Source organism: Epinephelus fuscoguttatus, linkage group LG14 (assembly GCF_011397635.1).
Source record: "Epinephelus fuscoguttatus linkage group LG14, E.fuscoguttatus.final_Chr_v1".
Lineage (NCBI taxonomy): Eukaryota > Metazoa > Chordata > Actinopteri > Perciformes > Serranidae > Epinephelus > Epinephelus fuscoguttatus.
In genome coordinates, this window is record NC_064765.1 from 5,319,271 (window position 1) to 5,341,853 (window position 22,583).

The 22,583-nt window shown below is 44.6% G+C and overlaps 2 protein-coding genes across 3 annotated transcripts in view; both read right to left on the reverse strand.

Annotated features, from left to right (window-relative positions):
* The window catches only part of kiaa0586 (KIAA0586 ortholog), a 46,287-nt gene extending 24,391 nt beyond the window's left edge, over nt 1-21,896 (reverse strand). The window contains exons 1-9 of one of the 2 annotated variants that reach the window (XM_049596459.1): nt 21,318-21,896; nt 20,390-20,442; nt 20,076-20,145; nt 19,630-19,699; nt 19,227-19,458; nt 18,943-19,013; nt 18,626-18,710; nt 17,910-18,024; nt 14,687-14,804 (exon numbers count right to left, since the gene is read on the reverse strand). In XM_049596459.1, coding sequence (XP_049452416.1) covers nt 14,687-14,804; nt 17,910-18,024; nt 18,626-18,710; nt 18,943-19,013; nt 19,227-19,458; nt 19,630-19,699; nt 20,076-20,145; nt 20,390-20,442; nt 21,318-21,651 — 1,148 coding nt within the window. In that variant the 5' untranslated portion in view covers nt 21,652-21,896. Of the gene's footprint in view, nt 1-14,686; nt 14,808-17,909; nt 18,025-18,625; nt 18,711-18,942; nt 19,014-19,226; nt 19,459-19,629; nt 19,700-20,075; nt 20,146-20,389; nt 20,443-21,317 lie in introns of both variants that reach the window. The other variant, XM_049596458.1, reaches the window with a different exon arrangement.
* On the reverse strand, nt 5,223-12,590 carry irf2bpl (interferon regulatory factor 2 binding protein-like). Its single transcript, XM_049596460.1, has one exon. It carries the CDS (start codon nt 12,427-12,429, stop codon nt 10,390-10,392), a length of 2,040 nt encoding a protein of 679 aa, XP_049452417.1. The 5' UTR covers nt 12,430-12,590; the 3' UTR covers nt 5,223-10,389.
* Nucleotides 21,897-22,583: the final 687 nt, after the last annotated feature.

The following is a 22,583-nucleotide window of genomic DNA, read 5'->3' on the forward strand; positions in this document are numbered from 1 at the left end:
ACACACACACACACACACCTGACCTGTGACCTCATCACCTGTCACCTGCAGGCTCTCTGCTCCCTCACATTCAAATAAGCTTTACCGGCACGAATGTTAGCGAAACATCGCTGTGTAAAATTCAGACACACGTTTTATACATCATCACGTTTTCTCTCTGTCTGTCTGTCTTTGTTTCCTCGGCACATTCCTGAATAAATGATGTTTTCAACCGGAGGCTGGTAACCACGGCAACCGTAGCATCCCTGCATGGCAACGGAGGTGGAAAACAGACTGCAGTGATGCGCAGACAGACAGACAGACAGACGGGGCTGATGCTGCGTTGTGAGATCATTTGAGTTGACTGTGTAACAGAAGATAATTATTCAGCTGCAGATGTTATTTTCTACATAAATATCAGGTTATTTTTAACCAAATACCTCGATATCAATATTGCAACTGTGCTGTCAGGTTGACTGTTCGTGATTTCACAAAATATTTACAGTGAAATTTCTGATCAATCATCATCAGTACTGTGAATATAACGACTGAGTGGGTGAAGACAAGCGATACAACAGCTGGAACAGTCATCACTGCACTGTAACGCAGCCTTTAAACCAAGGAGAAGACACTCTAACTTATCATATCCAAAATCTAAGACCATATCCAGTCTCATATCACCATATCTAAAAAGTTTCCTGCATCCATGCATCCATTTTCTGTGACAGCTTATCCTGGGTGAGAGGCAGGGTTCACCCTGGACAGGTCGCCAGACTATCACAGGGCTGACACATAGACACAGACAACCATTCACACTCACATTCACACCTACGGGCAATTTAGAGTCACCAATTAACCTGCATGTCGTTGGACTGTGGGAGGAAGCTGGAGCACCTGGAGGAAACCCACGCTGACACGGGGAGAACATGCAAACTCCACCCTAGGGTTCAAACCAGGAGCCATCTTGCTGTATATAGTTTCCTGTGATGGTGAAATAATGAAGTAAGCAGAGTCTGGATGTCTGAAACTCAGACTGCAGCAGATGAACTGATTTATTGCATCCACTTATTGATTATATGACAGAGGAGATGAAAACACGTCATGTGACAAAGGCTCCAGACTGGAATTAAACTGCTGATGATTAAACGTCTGGGGCTGTGGAGATATGGAGACGGAGACAGATCATTTTGTCCGTACTCTGCATTCACTTTGTGCAGATTTTCTGAGAGCTCGCAGATATGGATGAAACAGAGCAGAACCACTGGAGATCATGGAGGCAGTGTAGCGTAATTCAAGCAAGATACGACCATAGGAGACGAGATGAAGGCTGTTAAATAATGTCCTAACGGATCGAATTGACAATATAGTGAAAATAACTCCCCATCGACATTAATCCCAGAGGGGACATTCAGTTTTTTCACTCTGTTGTCATACACACACAGGCCTGAAATACACGCACATGCACACACAGGACCTATACATGCATTAAATGGAGAGATGTCAGCACGAGGGTGCTGCCCATAGACAGGCGCCCTGGGCGGTTGGGGGTTTTATGCCTTGCTCGGGGCACTTCAGGGGTGCCCAGGAGGAGAACTGGCGCCTCCAGCTACCAGTCCACACTCCATATTTGGTCTGGACGGGGACGTGAGCCAGTGACCCTCTGTTCCTTCCCCAGGTCCCTATGGACTGAGCTACTGTCACCCCTGCTATTTAATAGCCTTACAGACAGTCCACAACGCTGCGTCCTTTTAAAGGTACATGATGATGACCTCCTCCACTGTCACCTGGTTTGTTGCTGTCTGCAACTTTTGACTCCGCCCTCTAGTGCCATCTATTGGCTGTATCTGCACCATCATAAAGGACACATGGGAGTATGAGGGCAATGACATTTACAATGTTTGAGAGCATAAATGAGCCTTTAGAATTCATGGAGAGCCAAATATCTAAAACTAATGATTACTTTTTTTATTGATTCATCAGCAGATTATTTTAAATAACAAGTACAGGGATATTTTCAACCAGCTTTGTATCATAATGATGTGGGTAGTGTGTATAAATGAACTGTGCTAAACTTCCCTCCATCTAACTAGCGCCCAGATCTCCCTGCTTGTCTCCCAGCTCAAATCTGGTGTATGACACATAACGCAATTTTTGTCATTTGTTCTTCTACATGATCATACGCCTGCCACCATGGACACAAAGAGTATAGAGGCAGTTTGAGAGGCAGAGCTGCCCCTCAGTTAGTAAAACTTGGCAGTGCTGGTCGAATATAAATCAGGATTCTGTTACTGCATGGCCTCTTTCTCACCTCAAATGTATCCAGAAAAATATTTTAGTGCCCTGTTTGGCTGTAATACGAGAGTTTGTGAGCAGGAAGTGGGCGCCATACTGTTTCCTGCACAGTGAAAACAGAGGCTGAAAAACGGCGGTAAATGGTAAAACTAAGTAGCACTGATCAAATATAAACCAAGATTTTGTGACCGCGTTGCCTATTTCTCACCTCAAATGTTTTTTATAAACATATTGAACTGTTTAACTATACCACAAGATCGTTTGTTACCAGCCAGCTGCCATATTGTTTCCTGTAGAAAAATGGCAATACTTGCTTTACCTCACCCACCAGCTGGGGCGTTTATTTGTCCAGTGCAGCGCAGTGCATTCTGGTAGTTGTAGGTTTTCTGCATCTCACACAAAAGCCAACGCCACCTTCTTTTTCCTTTGTTCTCTGTGTAACTGTGTCTCTCTACATCACAGAGAGCCCAGTTTATGAAAAGGACATCTTTGTAGCAGTGTCATACTTTTTTAATCATCTGGTTTATAGCATGTTCATCTCAGGCTGTCAGAGCCCAACGAGTCTGATTAAATAATGACTCAAATGATTCAATGATTAACAGAAATACTGCCGATTATTTTCTGTCAACTGCAGCGAATGAAAAACTCCATTGACACCATTACTTACTTTACCACTGCTGCTGCCACTCCCTAACTCACACACACGTGCACACACACTTTGGCGTCTCCTTAGAAACCACCCTGGAGTCCCCACAGTGTGTGTGTGTGTGTGTGTGTGTGTGTGCACATTAGTATGCACACTGTGAGCTGCTGCACTGAGCCAAGGGCACCTTAACCATCACTGTCCACACACACACACACACACACACAGGTGTGTGTTGTTGCTCAAAGGAAAAAATCTGCAATGCAGCAAGAAACTGAAACTACTGTGAGGACTGAGAGTATATTGATAATACTACAGCTACTACCACTACCTCTGGTACCAGTACTATTACCTACACTACTACTACTGCAAAAACCGCTACTGTATCACTCATATTATTTTCTATATGATTTTTACCGACATTACCACTGACAGTATTCCTTTTGACACTGCTGCTACATTAAGATACCATGCTGTACTGCTGCTAATACTGTAAATGGTAATACTACTACTACTGCTGCTGCTATGACTACTACTACTACTATAACTACCACTACCACTGCTCCTAATACTACTACTACTGCTTACTGTGCAATAGTACTTATATATTTCTATATTTGTACAGTAAAAATACTACACACAATGTGTGTATTTCAGTTCTCCTGTAAAACCAAGGCGAGGTCAGTTAAAATGGGACAAATAGGGTTTTAAAATAGTAGTTAAAGTATTAAATAACCAATCCGGCCAGCAGCTGTGGTCTCCATGGTAACCATCAGCCAATAACAGGCCTGCTGTTTCATTCTGACTCAAAGCAGCACACTGGTGCTAGTGGTGTGGTGGAGGGTGTGCGCAGGTATAAAGGGTAGGGATGCACGGATACCACTTTGTTTCAGACCAAAGTACTTACATTTAGGTAGCTGCCGATACAGAGTACCAATGCAGGATTTCATACCATTACAATTCTAACGTGACTAAATGACTAAACATTGAACTTAAGGGTATAACCAATAGCAAAGCCCATTAGAGGGCTGTTAAGGATTTATGCTAAGAGTATTCATCTTTACTTATAGCACAGGAATGTTGTGTTTTATGTATCTGGAGAGGAGACCAGGCCTGATGGAGACTGAGGAAGAAAACAGGCATTTGAAAAGACGACAGAAGTTGAATGCGAGATCAGCTCTGCACTCAGGATTTCAGGTAAATTGGCTATGAAACGATGCTTGTTAAGGTTGCTTAGCAACCCCAGGCGCAACCTGCCACTGCATTCTTAAAAGCTGGCACAAAAAAAGCACAAGAGTAGCACCCAGCGCCCAAAGATGCAGCATGTGTACGGCCTCTAATTTCCAGGGCTGGTACCTGCGGTTATTCCACAGGCTAGTTAATAACATGTCGGGCAGGAAATCCAAAGTGTGGGATCATTTTGAGAAGGTGAAGGACGAACCCAAGGTGATATGTAAACTCATCTTCATTGGTCGACTACAAACATGACGTATCATCTGAAACATGGAAGTAGCTACATGCCCATTAGCCCACAGCGTCATTAACAGGCGGCTTGCTCAGTGTGTGACGTGCACTTGGAGATAAAATATAGGCCTATATTAATGAAGGTTCATTAGTACGGTTTTGTATTTCTCTGTAATGTAGCACAGTGTTAACAATGTTACTGATACTATTCTTTCTCACACCTTCAACTCAAACCACCAAAATATATCATTTAATCATTACATTCATATCAGAAACATGCGGGAGACTAGTCCACTGATGGACCGTAATGATGACTGGGGCCGCCCTGGAAAAAAAGGGCAAAAATCTGAATATTTGGTGCATGTACAGGCAGCCAATAAGACGGTGAAATACTGTTTTATCTACACTGTACTGGGTGAGAGCTTCTGTCACTTTTTTATGAGTCGTCTCTGGACATTTTCACACGATTAATCTTTGTCTCACTGACAGCAGCTCAACGTCGATCAAAAAACAGACGTACCAGCAACTGGATCAATAAGTGACTGATGTGTCAGTGTTTTCTGTTACTGCAGAAATAAATATTACACTGGAGACTAACAAAATAACAGAGGAAGAGCTGAGTTTGTATCAACAGAAAATTCAAACTGAAATCTGGTCAGATATAAAACAGATGAAATAAAGATCAATATCTTGAGTCTCTATAAATAGAGGTCGCTTACTGTTGTAAAATATTCAACCCACAGTCTCCTTGTTTTTATATTAGCGGCTTCATTTCACACACATTCACCCAAAATTGTTGTTTAGGTTCTTTGAAAACTTCTCCAAAGATTTCAAGATGTGTTCAGTCAGACAAAAGAAAAGTCAGACGTCACTGAAAAGGTTCATACCAATGGAATTTATTACAACTGACTGAGCTCCAAGGCACGTTACAAGATCAAATGTGTTTCATCAGTTTCATCTGTCACTACAGAAAATACTAAAGAATAAAAACAGAAAGACTGTTTATCTTGTCGCTGCCACTGAATTAAATCTTACATGTAAAAAAGAAAAACACAAAAAAATTATTGCAGTAAGAAAATTTAAATATGAAAACTTTTAAATTAAAAAAAGTCACAAAAATTGAAGTTAAAAAGTCAAAAAAGATTCTCAAAAAATCAAATAAATACTTGTATAAAAAAATAAAAAACTGTTTCTTACAGACACGATTTGATGAAGTGACGGTGTGATGATGATGATGAAGAGCGAGAGTTGTCTCACTCTCTGTACCTGTCTGCCTGTTAAAACACAACATCACTGTTCACACCTCCGTCACCTCCACCACGACACAAACACTCCGACTCTTTATTCTGAAACATCCACATGGAGAATATTTATACGTTTCACTTCCTGTGTCCAGTTTTTACTGTGGCTGCTGAGTCCGAAAAACTTCTCTCACTCCGTCAGTGGAGCCACGAAACACAGCGACAACTTTATTTTTCTATATATTCATTTGGGTCATTTATTTTTGTTTTGCTTTTACTGTCTGATTTTATTTCATTGCCTCCTGAAATGTTTTCTGATTCAACCATGTGAAGAATCAGTGCTGAATCTGAATTTGAATCCTTTAATTGATCAGAACAAACTGGTAAACTTTCTTTATCAGCTCAATTAAAATGATATATCACTGAATTTAAATGAGTCTTTTCTTCTGAATACTTGATAATCTGCTTTGATGTGGAATAAAATCTGTCCGCAGAACGGAAAAGTCAACTTTGCCGCATCATCATCACCTTTATTAATTTGATTCGATTTCATTTTCTGGTCATTTCTCTACAAATTATTGTGTTTTCTTATTAATAACTGAAGTCAAGCTGCAATTAATGATGATTAACAATTTATCTGCTGGTTATTTTCTCAGTGAATCATTTAGTTTGTATTAAGTCAGGAAGTAGAGACAAAAGCTCGATTAGAGCCACGTCTTTAAATGTCTTTTTTTGTCTAAAGAGTCAATTAATCGACTAATAAATCCATTGACTTAGAAATAAACTCTTCAGATGTTTTTTGGGTGAATTTTACAGTCTGATTTTCTAAAACACTTTGTTGAGGTCGGGATGCGGAGACAGTTCAACTGTTCCACAACCAGAAACCATGGATTACCAGAAACATTCGGAAACAAAAAGATCTACAATTAGACACGCTTATATCCATCACTGAATTTAAGGGCATCATAAAGAATGTGGTGACAATGACGTGCTCGTTTTTCTTAAGAGGCCACTAAGTTTGAATAGCTGTTGTTTTATTGCGGATTCTTGTGTTATATGTTGTATTTGTTGCGTTTTAAATGTGTTTTTATGGCTGCTGCCTCGGCCAGGTCTCTCTTGTTAAAGACATTTTCGATCTCAATGGGGCCTCCTGGTTAAATAAATAAAAAACTTAAATAAATAAATAAAAATGGATGAGCATAATGCATCAGCCAACAATGTAAGACGACAAAGAGATGAAGGGATCACATTTACCCAAGTTATATCTTGAATAATTTCCATATGACGAATAAAAAAATAATTGATTAATATAATTTCTTCAGTCATTATGAGCTGAAGTTGTTTGTGTGTGAGCAGATTGTGTTGACCTGATTCTGATTCAGTTTCCTTGTTTAAAGGTCTAGTGTGTAGGATTCAGGGGGGTATATTGGCAGAAATTAAATCCAATAAGTATGTTTTCATTAGTGTATAATCACCTGAAAATAAGAATTTTCTTTATCTTAGAATGAGCCGTTTAAATCTAAATAGGGAGCAAGTCCTCGTTTATGAAGATTGCTTTGTTGCACCGCCATCTTTCGACAGTGGCTCAGAACTAAGGATAAACCAAACACTGGCTCTAGATAGGGACATTAACATTTTCACGTCCCCACTGTAGTTAACAGCCCCTCCACGACCAGCAGCATTGGAAAAACACTGATTTTTGTAATGTTAAACTGCTTTATTCAGTGTTTTTACCAGTTTAAATCACCGAGTCTGTCTGGAGACCTCTGGGGATAATTCAGCTCCCAGTGAAAACCTTCTGAACATCTGGCTCTTAAGTTATCAGAGAAGAAAGAGGAGCACAGATTAGCAGGTGCTGGGCTAATGGCTCGTCTCCCACATGCTAAACAGCGTCAGGGAAACATTGATTTTTAACTTGAAACTGCTTTATTCAGTGTTTTAACCAGTTTTATTCACAAGGTCTGATTGTTTTGGAGAGGAAGAGACCTCTGTAGATAATTCAGCTCCTGGTAAAAACCTGGTGAACAATGAAGGAATTCTTACCAGAAGTTTCAGCTGGTTGCAACATGCAGTCCTCACCACTAGATGCCACTAAATCCCCCTACATTTTACACACTGTTCCTTTAAGACAGAAGTCGACAACCTTTACCATTAAAAGAGCCATTATTGGCCAAAAAAAGACAAAAATTCTGGAGCCGAACACATATTTAAATAAAGGTAACAGCTCGCCTCACTAGAGGGACTCTGCTACTGAAGTTCAGCAGCATTTGGAGGAAAAGGCTCCAGGTCGTAGATGTAACGTCAAAACATTTTTTAATTTGATGTATAGGCTGCGGATTTTTACAGTTGAATGCAATATTCACTTTAGGCCCTCAAAAATGACAAATGAAAAGTCTGAATGTTAAAAAATAACATTATTCATTTCGTTTTAATTTATGTCAAAGCCCAAGGGAGCCAATGAAGAAGGTCTAGAGAGACACAGGTTGCCTGCCCCTGCATAAAGTCATTAAACAACAGGCTTTAACACATTTCATCTCCCTCCATGTTTAAATGTGCTGTCAGGAAATAATCCAACTGGATAAATATTAAATCACTTTATTACATTTTAATCTGAATGAATCTTCGGATCTGTGTAATGCTCTGTTTTACTTTCTGGATGTTATATTTATATGTTGCTCAGTGACCTCGGTGGGAGCTGCAGTCTGTCTACATCACTTAAAGCTTCCTGTGGAACAAAAGTCATGTTTATAAAATCAGTGTTTCTCTGCTGTTGGGTTTAATTTAGTTTTAGCACCTTATTGATAATCTATTTGTCCTCTTTCCTCCTGTGTGCTGCAGCTGCTGCACTAAACACTTCATCTGTGTAAATAAAGTTTGATCTTCGCACTGTGCGTCCAGTCCAGTTCATTTTCTTTGTCATTAAACATTTTTTTAATACAGTTAATTTGCAAAAGTATTTTAAAAATGTGTCCTCGTGCATGTGATAAACAAACATGAACCTTTAAAAACAGCTGCTTTAGTGTGTCTTTGTCAGAGTGTTACTGATGGTGTGAGATGTTTGCCTCGTTTTACACGTCACTGTTTAAGTTCAGCTGTGACTGGTTTACGGTCAGCTGCTCAAAGAACAGCTAAATTTAAGTGTACACAATTTTAAAAGTTCAGGTGTTCAGACTCTATAATCCTGTCCTCTCATTATTACAGACAAACGCAATCATCAGTTATGACTAACGTACGGCAGAAACACAGAGGTTCAGGAGAGGTGACCAGTCTGTCTTTACTCTGGATCAGTGGTTCTCAAATGGTGCGTCGTGGGATTCTGTGATAACCACACATTATTATTGCAATATTCAACTGGGCCTATCCAAAAAGTTATGAATTAATTTTTAATTGATTGTATCAGTATGTTGTGGCACCCATTTCCTAATAAAAAGGCAAACACTGCCTAAAAACTGTAATTTAATAGAATCGTGTGGGAATTGTCTGATCAGCAGCCAGTGTGAAGGTTGATAACATTTAAAATGAGAAAGCAGTGAGTGGGACGACGGATCGCTTCATTGTACGGAACAAACTACAACAAAGCACCTGCGAAGACGACATAACACTGAAAGAGACAAACAACTGTCAGTAGACAGTGTCATGAAGCTACCTGTCATGTGTTTTCTTATTTTTATTGTTGTATGTCGTGATAAGAGTGATTACACTCGTTATAGAAGCTGTTGTGCACAAATATAAATACAGGTGTGCCTTGAGATTTTGGCTTGTGCACAAACATAGAAGTTAGTTATAGAAATCATAATTTATTTATAAACTGGTGAGGTCTGAATGAAGCAGGAGGAGGTTCTTCGAACACAGTGCATTGACATATTCACTCACTCTCAAATGAGGTTGGTCATTTTAGAAATGTTTCTCCTCCTAATTTCACATTTTTTATCTTCAACATTCATCTCCAGGTTTTATTTTGAATGTTCACTAAACTTCCTGTCGACATGAGTAAACTATTTCTAACAGATTTTATGAAAAGCATGTTGAATAATTTAGATCAAACATTAAACACTTGTCTCATGACGAATATGATTTTATAAAGTGGATCTTCTCACAGATCCAGTGTTTCTGATGTTCATGTACATTTTTCAGTTTGTGTTAACTCCTCTAATCTGCCCTTTTTAGCCTGGAGCCTCTTTAAAGGAGACTCGCTGGTTAATGGGGCTCTTTTCTTTCACTTATTAGTGAAGTATCTATTTAATTCACCTAAATTTGGTTTTATTTACAAGTAGACGAGCTGCTGGTTTTGATTTAATCATTAATGGAGCTGCAATTTGTCAAAGATCAACACATTCTTCACCAAATATCCAAAAGTGATGATAAATCTGATAAAGCGTCACTGAGAGACATCGTTAACTTTTGATATTACAGCAAACTTTCATTAATGAGAAAAGACTCATTTAAACTGTGTCACAGTAGATTATATATTGAAGCATTAAGGGATGAGGTTATTTCACCCATTTATGATCCTTAGCTCGTCAATATTTCTGCTTCATGTTAAACTTTAAAGTCTTTCTGAGGATTGTGTTCTCCTGTTTCTGTAGTTTAATCAACACTGATCAATATCACTGATCTGCACACTCTGATCGATTCTCTCCACTGACAAAGTGTTGAGAGGTTTTGAGGCTCAGCAGCAGACTGACTGTTTCACATTAATGTTTTCTGTAGTGAAAGCAGAGAGGAAGAGTTTTAAGAGTGTCTTCATCATCATCACCCTCCTCCTCCTTCTCAGGGGTCTCTCTCCTTCTTTACCTTCACATCTCCGGCCAGGATGGTGGCTATCTCCCCCTGCATGAAAGCCCAGGGCACGTTGGAGCCGACCAGGGGGCACTTCTCCCCGCTGGGGCAGTACACCTCCCCGGAGGCTCCCTGGGCCTTGATGCTCTCTCTGGAGCAGGGGAAGCAGAACTTGTGGTTGGGGACGGAGGGACACTGCACAAAGTGCGTGTCCTCTAACCGTTCGTGGCAGATGGTGCAGCACAGGGGCCCGCTGTTGGCCATAGGGGAGTCGGGCACGTTCTGCGCGTGCACCTGGTCCATGCCACCTGCGGACTGCGACGTCGCGGACATTCCTAGGTCCCCGTTGCGGGACGAGAGGCGCCTCTGTCCGGACACGGAGGCGGGGGACAGCGGGCTGCTGCTGTTGTGTCTGGAGGAGGAGGTGGTGGAGTGAACCGAGTCTCTGTCCTTGTTGGGAGAGTGCGCGTTCCCCAGCGTGTCCGCCACCGACATGAGCGCGGCCATGGGGGACTGCCCGTTCTGCGGGGGAGCGGCGGACTCGGGGGGCGTGGCGCGGCCGGAGGAGAGGCCGGGGTGTCCCGGGCCGAGCGGAGGTGGCGGCCCGGCGAAGGAGCCCGCAGCCATGGAGAGTTTGAGGGCTTCGGTCTGACTGTTGATCCACTGCTGCCTCTGCTGCTCCTCCGTCAGCTTCAGGCCGCCCTCCGCAGAGTCCGGCTCCGGGGAGGCTTTCCTCTTCCTCACGCCGGCCCTGGAGCTGCTGCCCCCGCTGCCTGAAGCCAGAGCCCGGCCGGGGAGCACCAGGGAGGTGGGCAGCAGCGGGTAGCTGCCGTCGATGAAGGGCTGCGGCAGCATGTCTCCCCCCACACCCTCCTTAAAAAACCGCAGGGACTCCGGTAATAAATCCCCGAGCAGACGCCAGTCCCCGGAGCCGTGCTTCTTCTCATACTCCAGGTACTTAAACCCGGAGGACAGCCCTCTGCCGAAGTCCTTCATGCAGTCCTGGTACATCTGCTTTGCGACCCCCGAGGCGCTGGAGAACACGTTCCCGGAGCCGCTCGGGTACTCGATGAAGATCTTCAGCTCGTACTCCATCCCGGGTTTGGACACGGCGTCAAAGGCGAACACCCTGCCGACCAGCCCGTGGTCTTTCTTGAAGCGGACGTCAAACGGGGTGCAGCCGGACAGAGTGATGAGTGTCTCCCTCACAGTCTTCGGCTTGCTGGCCCACTCCTCCTGCCGGTTCCGGAGGCTGTCGCTCAGCTCGGCCAGAGCCTCCACGTTCCGCTGCTTCTCCTTCAGCTCCCGCTCCTGGTCGGTGCTGGACACCGAGGCGGGACGCTTCCCTCCCGGTTCAGACAGCCCCACCTGTCCTGGAAGAGACACACCGACCATGGAGCTCTGCGGGGCGGCTCTGCTCACCATGCCGTGCGGGGCGGGTCCGTTCAGCAGCGTCTGAGGCAGCAGGTTCGGCGGTACGTTCATCTGTCCCGGTGCCGACACCAGCCCGCCATGACTCCTGCTCCTCGAGTTCGGGCTCTGTCGGTTCAGCTCGGGCGGTCCGTCGTCCGGTTTGAACCCGTTGGGTCCCCCGAGTCCGTTGGGCAGCCTGCTGTTGCTGCTGTGCCCGCTGTAGTCGAACCGAGCCCGGCTATCTGCACCGAGTGAGTACCGGTCCAACCCGGGCTGCTGAGACTTCCCCGGTCCGTCCGCCTGGTGGTGGTGATGGTTCATCTGCCCCACCGGGTCTTTCCCGGTCAGTAACACCGCCTGGCTCTTCGCCACGGCGGGCTGCTGCTGCGGTGGAGGAGGCGGTCCGCCGGCCGGGGATCTGCCCTCCTGGAAGCCGTGAGCCCGCTTCAGGTGGCGGGCTGTCTCGATGACGAACTCGATCCGGTCCGCGCCCTCGTAGTTGACGCAGCCCCGGCACACAGGCTCGGTAAAGTCCCAGATCATGGCCCAGGGCATGCGGGGCAGGTCGCACAGATAACATGACTGTCTGCGGGACGAGGAGACCTGCGGGGAGGACATCTTCCCTCTGCCCGTCTCCCTCCCTGCCTCCTCCGCGGAGCTGCTCGGTGCCTTCAGACAGAAATGAACCCGGAGAGGAGGACCGACGGACAGACGGACTGCAGTGACTCCTCTTCGCTCCTCTCAGGTTATTGTTCCTCCTGCTGCTGCTGGAGCTCCGTGTTGTGCTGCAGAGAGGAGGAGGAGGAGGAGGAGGAGAGGGGTGGTCTGCGTTTTTTTCCCTGCATGCTTCACTCCGAGAGAAGCTGAGGAATTTGGATTGTATACACCCCCCTCCCCCTTCTCTAGGAATGCCACCTGGTAGAGTAAGTGACGTCACCCCCCCCCCCCCCCCTTTTACTCCTGCAGCTCCTCTGAGACGGAATTGACATGACGCCACTTGTTGCCCTCCTCCTCCACCTCCTCCTCTAGTCTGTATCAGGAGCTGCAGTCTGTAGTCTGCACATCACATTATAGATTCAAGTAACACTGAAGAGAGGCTGCAGGTATAACAGCTGATCTGAGGTGGTTCTCTGCGTGAAAATGCCTTGTTGATGCCAGAGGTCAGAGGAGAATGGCCAGACTGGTTCAAGATGATAGAAAGGCAACAGGAAGTCAAATAAGCACTGGTTCCAACCAAGGTGTGCAGAAGAGCATCTCTGAAGCAACAACACCTTGTCCAACCTTGAAGCAGATGGGCTACAGCAGCAGAAGACCACACCAGGTGCCACTCCTGTCAGCTAACAACAGGAAACTGAGGCTACAGTTCACACGGGTTTTCTCACCAAAACTGGACAATAGAAGATTGGAAAAACCACATTCAGATGGAAGCATGGATCCATCCTGCCTTGTATCAACGCTTCAGGCTGCTGCTGCTGGTGGTGTAATGGTGTGGGGGAGATTTTCTTAGTACCAACTGAGCATGGTTTAAACACCACAGCCTACCTGAGTATTGTTGCTGACCGTGTCCATCCCTTTATGACCACAGTGTACCCATCTTCTGATGGCTACTTCCAGCAGGATAACGCACCATGTCACAAAGCTCACATCATCTCAAACATGACAATGAGGTCACTGTACTCCAATGGCCTCCACAGTCACCAGATCTCAGTCCAATAGAGCACCTTTGGGATGTGCTGGAACGGGAGATTCTCATCATGGATCAACTGTGTGATGTCATCATGTCAATATGGACCAACATCTCTGAGGAATGTTTCCAGCACCTTGTTGAATCTATGACACCAAGAATTAAAAAGGAGAGTGTACCTAATAAAGTGGCCAGTGAGTGTATGTTATACTGTACCATATTGAAAAAAAAAACACATCTGCGTGTGTTGCTAGGCAGGTTTCACCTCTCTGTGTCAGTGTTCAGTGAGCCTCGATCTCTCAGTACGCTTGTTTCCTCCTCTCTGTTCCTCAGCTGTTCTGAGATCAATCGGTTTTACTGATCAGCTGGACAGAATAATGTGAACACCTGCAGAGCTGAAACCATCGACAGATCGCTCTCTGCTGATTCTCTGTCTCAGTGAACTGAATCTGTGTGCGCTGTGAGACGTGTGAGGACGCTCGTCACGTTCGTCACGTCGGACAAACTGAGACGGACATTTGTTTTGTTTCTGTGCGTAAATATCAGTTATTAAACAGAGTCCAGACAGGACGGGGTTAACTACTGATTCTGGCTCCTCGCCATACTGAGGCATTCTGGGAAAAATATAAATATCGAAGATATCAACGAGCCGACATCAAAACCTGCACACACACACAAACACACACACACACACACACACATACACACTCAAACACACACAGATTAGCTCCAGTGTGCCTCTGATGGATACCGTCTGTGTTGCCATGGAAACGCGCCTGGCGACCGTGCTGTGAGGAGGAGGAGGAAGCTGCTGAATACATGAAGAACCGGAGCCTCGTTCGCCCCTCACTCTCGCTCTGAATGATTATGCTAATGAGCGCGCGCACACACACACACACACACACACACACACACACACACACACACACACACTAGGAAGTATCAGGTGTTGATTGAGAGATGGAGATCCTCAGTGTTCATGTGGTGCAACACATATGTGTGTGTGTGTGTGTGTGTGTGTGTGTGTGTGTGTGTGTGTGTGTATAAACTGTACAGTGGTTGTGTATGTGTGTGACACATGTTGTAAGCGTGTCTGATGTTAAACAGTCTGCAGGATTCTGTCTCTGTTTAATAAAACTGTCACGCTCCAACCCACAGAGCCCACCATCCGCCCCTCTACCCCCCCTTCACCTGGTTTGCTCTGGCCATTGGTCATGGTAGGGTGTTGCCATAGCAACTGGGCCAGTCTCCACAGCGGCGGCAGCGGTTCTGGTTGCCGAGGAGCTTTGCTGCTGGTTGCTGAGGACGTCTGCTGATGGAGACAGGGGAGGACAAAGCAGAGTGAGTCAGTGAAACGCAGTGAGGACATTCAGAGACACTCTGAGCGTCTGATCCACAGACTGCACACACACAACCACACACACACGTTGTACTAGGGTTGCAATGGTATGAGATTTTCACCATCTCAGAAAATATCCCAGTTTCAGTGTCACAGAATTCATATTATCAGTCAGAATGAGCCTTAAAGGAATGAAAACAGAAAGGTTATTGTTGGTTGAACAAATGTTTTATTACTATAACTGAACCTCGAAATTATTGTGACTATCTATCTTTAACTATCTTGATACTGGTATATTGCTGCAACCCTTTGTTGTACACATCACAGAAAGGTCAGAGGTTTAAATCCTCTGGAGAACATCACTGTGCTGAGGCCCTGCCTCCTCCATATATTATGTCATAAACTGAAGAGGTCAGAGGTCTGAGAATGGAAGTTCAATCAGTAAAGTACAATCTGAAAGGTTCACCTCAGACAGTGTGCTGATGAGGGCAGCACTATCTATTGTTTTTTATTGTGATAATAAAGGTCAACTCTTTGGCGGGATTTATACTTCAGCGTCAAATCGACACCGTACCGTAGACTCTGCGTTGACGCAGAGCCTACAGCGTAGCCTGACGTGCACCTCCCCAGAAATGTAACTTCACATCACAGCAACGCAGACCTCCTGCTTCTGTAAGCTGAAGCCATTTCTCTCAGTGGAAACAAAGCTTTTATTTACTTTAATTTCACAGATAGGAAACAATAAATTGTGAAGACAATAAAGCCTCCACTAGTCTGAACGGGCGGAAGTTCGCTGCATAGATCAGCCTCTCACTGGGCGGAACGAGCCACCTGCTGAAGTCCCGCCTTACTACCTCCGGTTGTGTAGCAGTTTTCAACACGTCCTTTACTAACTTTTGCGGTGTTTGATCTTGCGGGGATGTAGCCATTCTTCTGCCATGGTTCGCGTCCTGTAGGCGATATTTTTGTGGGCGTGTTACACCAAAACCTGTTTCCCCCCGGCAATATTTTTGCAAGTGCAGCGTTGCTGTGGCACCGCCCAGAACGATTGTGATTGATTGAAAGAAATACAAGCAGCCGGGCCGTTTTTTTCTCCAATCTTCAAGTGAGAGTCGGTCCAGCCAGACCTTTCTTTTCTTGAGAAAGGTCTGGTGAGCGAGACTAAGCCTCCACTAAAATAGCATTTTAAGTCTTGTGTGTGATTTATCCTGGCATCATATGAGCAGAGGAAATCTCTGCTTGTCGCTAGGCTAATTAATGTAATGTGAAATGCCATAGGCTTGTGCTAATAACGTTAACATGTTGTATTTGTTTGGAAAACGTGTTTAGTATCAGACAGTTGTTTTGTCAGTGAACCTTGTGAGCTGTAATGGAGCCAAATTTTGTAAAATGACCTTTGTTAAATGTTGCTGTTGTCCCTGGCTTCATATGAGTAGAGGAAAAGTCAGCTAGCTGCTAGGCTAATTTATATAATGTAAAATGCCATAGGCTTGTGCTAATAACGTTAGCATGTTGTATTTGTGGGGAAAATTTGTCCAGATAAAGACAAGTGTTTGTCTGTGAATGCTGCGAGTTATAGTGAAGCTGATTTGTGTACTTGTGTTTGAAACTGTCTCTATTAAGCCATGTTTAATGTGTGTTTAATGTGTGTTTAGAATCAACTAAACTTTACAGCACTTCACAGAAACCCCACCGCCGGCGCCGACTAGTGTTTTGGAGGTGTTACTGCAGAGTGACACAGACACACCACCGCACATGTATAAATGCTCACAACGCCCTAGGCCACGTGTGTAGGCTCTGCATAGAGCTGACACACAAGTATAAATCCAGCTTTTGACTGTAAAAATAATGGCCGTAACTACCACGATGTCACCCACTGGTTTGTGGCCTGCTGTTTCGAAGACTCGAGTTCAGCATTTCAAAAATTGCCATCTTGGTTTTTTAAAGTGACCATATTTGGGTAAGAGCAGGCCCTAAGGTAGTGCGCCCGTTTTTGTAGTGGTCAAACAGTGGTACTGCAATTTCTACACAGAAATTCTGATGTTTTGCGGCTGTCTGACGGTGAGGTAAAGCAGTGAAAAAAAAAAAACAAAAAAACCTCAATATAGTGTCCACTTAAACTGATATTGATTTTTCTAGGTGGGACAATAGATGGCAATCTATTGAGGGTAACACACTGATAGATGTGTGGCAGATAAGGACCTCATACAGCCCCACTTCAAAAATCCGGATCCATCACTTTAAGCACCTCACAGTCCTCTACAACCTCTGACAGAACCTCAAAGACCTCCTCCAGCACAAATGAAACCTGCTCAGGGACCTAGAAAACCTCATATAGATGTAAATGTGTATACTTTCAACACACACGCACACACACACTGTATCAGCAGTGTACCCAGGAGAGACAAGAGACTAAAAATAGCCTGCTGCTACAAACAGCCTGGTTACCATGACAACCCCGTCTCCATCCTCTCGCCCCCAGGAAAAGAAAAAAACACTGATCTGTTCTGCTGCATCAGTCTGGGATTGAGGTGGAGTGTTTCCATGGTAACAGCACATGTGAGCAATGACAGGCTCCATGTGTCGGGGGATACGCTGCTGCCACCTGCTGCTCACAACGTGTCACAGCCTCTGAGGTGTGAAACGCCTGCCTCCGTTCACGGCGTGCTTAATGATCAGTAAACAGCTCCACAGACGCACAGGTCTCTGTAGTACCGAAGGAAACTTAAAAACATGATGATTCTTTTTTTTACGATTTCTACGTGGATTTATGGACGTTTATTCTGGACGGACATCAGCGATAACAAGAAGTCACGCTGACTCATATCAACATGTGTGTCTATGTTTCACTGAGTGATGAAGAAGAGAAGGAGGGACAGTTTTAACTACAGTAACTAACTTACCTATTGTTGTTTCACCTGTGTGCACCTGCCCCTTCACCTCACACACTATCTGCACCTCCCTCCCTCCTCACAGTGTGCTTCACAATAATAGTCCTTGATAACCATCAGCTGATCCATAAACACAAACTTTACATCTGTACTGAACATTAAAGGCAGGAAGTATCACGTTTACCTGCAGTGTCCAGATGAGTGACCTGCAGACGGAGTGACTGACCTGAAGCTGTGAGGTCACGGGTCGCAGGGGCGTGGCCTGTCATCATCCTGAGGGCTGACTCCAGCAGCTGGCTCTGATTGGAGGAGAGGAGAGCCAATGAGCAATCAGACAATCAGAGTTTGGTGTGGGCTGAACAGGGGCTCATTCAAACTAGGGTTTCCAGGTTGAATGACATGTTTCCTCTAAATGGTGTGAAACAAGAGGCTTGTTCGAGATGATTCAGGCACAATGCATGCTGGTTAGTTTTGTGTGCAACTTCATCCCGACTTGCTCTGACGTCATACAAAAGTGGACAGCGATGATCTCGCGAGGTCGAGGCAGCCACAGTTTTTAGAGCCAGGTGTTCTCCACTGACTGCATGATGGGAAACGCCTGGCTCTCACCTGATCTAACAGCTGATTGGTTCAGATGTCGACTCAACAAGATGATGTTTTAGATAAACTTTTATTTTTTGTTGAATTTCAGATATTTCAATTTCACACTTGGTTTGCTGAAGTAAACGTGTCTCCCATGTTGATAAAGCCCCTTTTAAGTGGACTGAACTAAACCCTGCTGTATTAAAAGGTGGTGCACATGCATAACACAAACAGCTGCTGAATGCACCACCATGTCTGCTTAAATAAATGTTTTGCTACTTTCTGTCAGGGCTGAGTGGAGCCCAGGTGAGTGTTTACCTGCTGCTGCAGCTGCTGGCTGTGCAGCGTCTCCAGGTAATGCAGCGTCTGCTGGCTCAGGCTCCGCCCCCTGTCTCCACCATCCCTGACAACAGAGCAGACAGTGATGTCACACAGTGGGGGGGCGAGTGACGGCTGTTTTGTACCAACTGATGCTCAGCAGTGTGACTGCGTGTGTTCACAGAGAACAGTTCAACTGATGATTCATCACCGCTGAGTGAACAACAGATCTGTAACTGTGTGTGTGTCTGACATGTTTGAAGCTACAGAGATTCCTCACAGAAATACAAGGACAATACAAGCGTGTGTGTGTGTACCTGTCGGCCTGCAGCAGCCTCTGAACTCCTTCAGCCAGGTGACACACTCGAGCCTCCATATCTGACTGAGCCTGCACACACACACACACACACACACACACACACACACACACAAATACAAACACTGAGAGGTGAGTAAATACTGCATTCTGGAAGTGTTGCAGGTCAGAGGAATTAAATATTCTCTACAGACTGTAAACACAATTAAACATGAGAACAAACCTCACTGTGTACCAGCTGCACTACAGCACAGACAGGAGTTACTGACAGGAGACCAGATGTACCTTGATGAGAGGAGCAGCAGCAGCTACAGCTGCAGCTGCAGCAGCTGCTGCCGCATTGGTGGCATCTTTAAGGCAACCAGAGGACAGCCCCGCCTCCATCTGGACCCCCGCCACACCCACTGCATCCTTGGAGCTGGTGCTGGGAGCAGGAGCGTCCTGGGAGCTGGTCCTGAGGGGCTCTGGGTCCAACAGCTGCACTCTGACCTCCCTCCTGTTGGGGGCACTGTGAGACCTGAGGACAGACAGCAGGTGAGTGCAGGCGGTGAAGGTCATTAAATATAAGTACAAACTTTCTGTCGCTCCATGATGGACAGCCGGAGGTGTATTCACTGAGTTTATTTTCTTCAGATATAAACATGCTCCAGACTCCACAGACTTTTTGTGTGTTTTTAGTTTTTCTCACCGTTGTTTCAGAGCGGCGAGGACGACTCCACGACCTCCAGCAGCAAAACGGGACGTCAGAAGGTCGTCACCTGAGGGTGATGATGTCAAATATTGATACTGAATGTGTCACACTGACAGCAGATTTAGCTGCTCAAAGGCTCTGGGGCGGGAAGAGATGTCCACAGAAGATCTGACTTTATGTTTTCATCACCTTAGTTTTATGATATCAGTGTCATCTGATAACACTAATACACATGTATAAATAATCAATAACAGATATTTAGAGTCTCCAAGATCAGATGATCACGTTGAACACTGAAATGAACTGTGTAAAGATGTAAATCAATCAAATTCAACACAACTTTATAAAACCAGTGTGTGTTTCAGCTCCTCATCAGTTAGTTTGTCCTGACAGTGACTGTTTATTGATTATAGATTGATTAATAAAGCTGGCTCTTCTCTCACCAGGCTGCTGGTCGCTGTGTGTCCCAGCTGAGAGCTTCCTGTCTGGACTGGACTCTGCTGCTGGACGCTGCTGGAGGACAAAGATACTTTACATCAGATCTGACTTCTTGTAATAATGTGATCAGAGTGAGTCAGTGCACATGGAACTTCTAATTATGAAGTCAATGCTGATTGCATGATGTAATGTCAAAAGAATAATGACGTCATCAGCCATCAGGCTACAAGCTCCTGGAAAAATGAGGGCTCCACGTACGACACAAACACTAATATCACTTGGAAACATGAAAGGGGAAAGAGGAAGGAGAAGGACTCACTCTTCTTCTGGGCTCTCTGTTCTCCTTGGTCAGTCCAGGTTTCCTCAGTCCGTCTGCACACAAACACACAGCAGAAGTGCAAGTGAGCAAAAATGACCGGGCCCTGAACGTTGGCCTGACCTTGGCAAGGGAAATAGGTCGGACCACATCAGGTCACCTGACTCAGCTGAGATGAAAGATGCCCCAGAATTCGGCTTAATAAACTGTCTGCCATCACTGGGACATTTTCCAAAATGACTTTGCCCAGCATTGGCACGCGGGAAGAAATAAGTCAGGCTGCATCTGACTGCCTGACTCAGCTGAGACTCAGGATGAACGACACCCATGAATCGGGCCAAATAAACTGGCCTGATTGATCCAACTGCACATTTTAGAATATCCCTTTATTGTGACCATCCCAAAGCACACTTGTGTGGTTATGATGCTGTTTAATCAGCATCTTGATCACACCTGACAGGTGGATGGATTATCTTGGAAAAGCAGAGGTGCTCACTGACATGGATGTTAACAAATTTGCAACTAAACTTTAAAGAGAAATAAATCTGTTGAGTGAATTAAAAAGTCTCAAATCTTTAACTTAAACCTGTAAAAAATAGGAGCAAAAACAAAAGTGTTGTGTTTAAATTTTTGTTCAGTGTATTAATATTTTTATTTTTGCATTTTTCCTTTTTAGATTCTCATATTTTTACTGCGGTGACTTTTCTCATATATTTAATGAACCAAGTGTTGGAAGAAACCTGAAATCTGAGACATGAATATAACACAGAAAATTTAATCTAAAATATAACTGATATTATTATATTATATAAATAATCTGTTGGTGCCGAGCAGACTAAAACAATTCATTATCTTGTTGTGGGTAAATCTCCGTTAACAAACAGCTCCTGTCGGTCACCGGTGGATCTTCACCACCTCCCGGAGCTCTTACCGGTCTGACTGTGTCCCACTACCCGCAGAGGAGGAGCATTCTCCGGCTTCTGTCGGGGCTTTAGCCGCTGCTGCCGCTTCTCCGACCCGGAGCTCCGCTGCTGCTGCTCGGACAGAGGAGGCTGGACGAGCGGGTCCCGCAGTTTCTGGACGGTTATGTGGACAGATCCGGATCCCGGTCCCGGTTTACCTTCATGTCCCCGATCCAGAGGAAGAACCCGAGTGGACCGGATCAAAACGTCCCCGGTGTCCGAGTTGCAGGAGGACTGATCCGGACTGGTTTCACCGGATGAACCCCGCTGTCTGTCTGAGCTGGAGGCCAGCCGGGACGACATACTGATCCATATACTTATTAATACTTTAATTAACTTTTAACTAAAGGTGTTGTGGGCTGTCAGAGAACTGTTAGTCGACGTGCTAACTTCAGCTAGCCGCTTTCAAACTTCCCGCTCCGGCATCATACGGGACCGAGGAGCTGCTGGACCGTTAAAACTCGGTGAAAGACGGAAGTGACGGCGGAAAAGAGAAGTTTATAAAGTTAAAACATCGCGTTAGAAACAAAAAGACGCGTCAGAAAGATACAAACTAAACTGTCAAAGCGACTAAATCTGCATACAGCAACTGTTGCTGACAACAAAACACTGAACTTCCGGCTTCCGGTTAGCAGCAGAGATTTTACAAATGCAGACAGATGTCTCACTTCGACTGTAAATTCAGAAACCAAAAACGACAACATACAGCCATACAGAAGTTTATGTCAATAAAAATACAAGAGAGGTGGTGGTGGGAAGTGTTTTACTGCACTACACCTCTGAGGGAAATATAGTACTTTGTATATATGGTAAATATAGTATCATATCATCTAAGTACATCATGTGTTTTTGATGTAAAAAAAAGTACAGATAAAGTGTCAGATAAACGTAGTGCAGTATAAAGTACCTCTGTACCTCTAAGATGGAGGAGAGTAAAAGTTTAAAGCAGCATGATGTGGAAATACTCAAGTAATGTACAAGTACCTCAAATTTGTACTTGAGTGAATGTAGTGACTTTCCATCACCACATACGCTGTAAAATACTTACTCCCATTTGTTTTTTATTGTCTGAGGAAATTATTACTATTATTTAACCTTTATTTAATCAGAAAAACCTTGCGATTAAATGTAAATGTAAAATGTAAATGTACTTTATTTATACAGCCCTTTACAACAACCCACAGGTGAACTCTCTTTTTCAAGAGTGTCCTGGCCAAGACAGACAACATAGAACA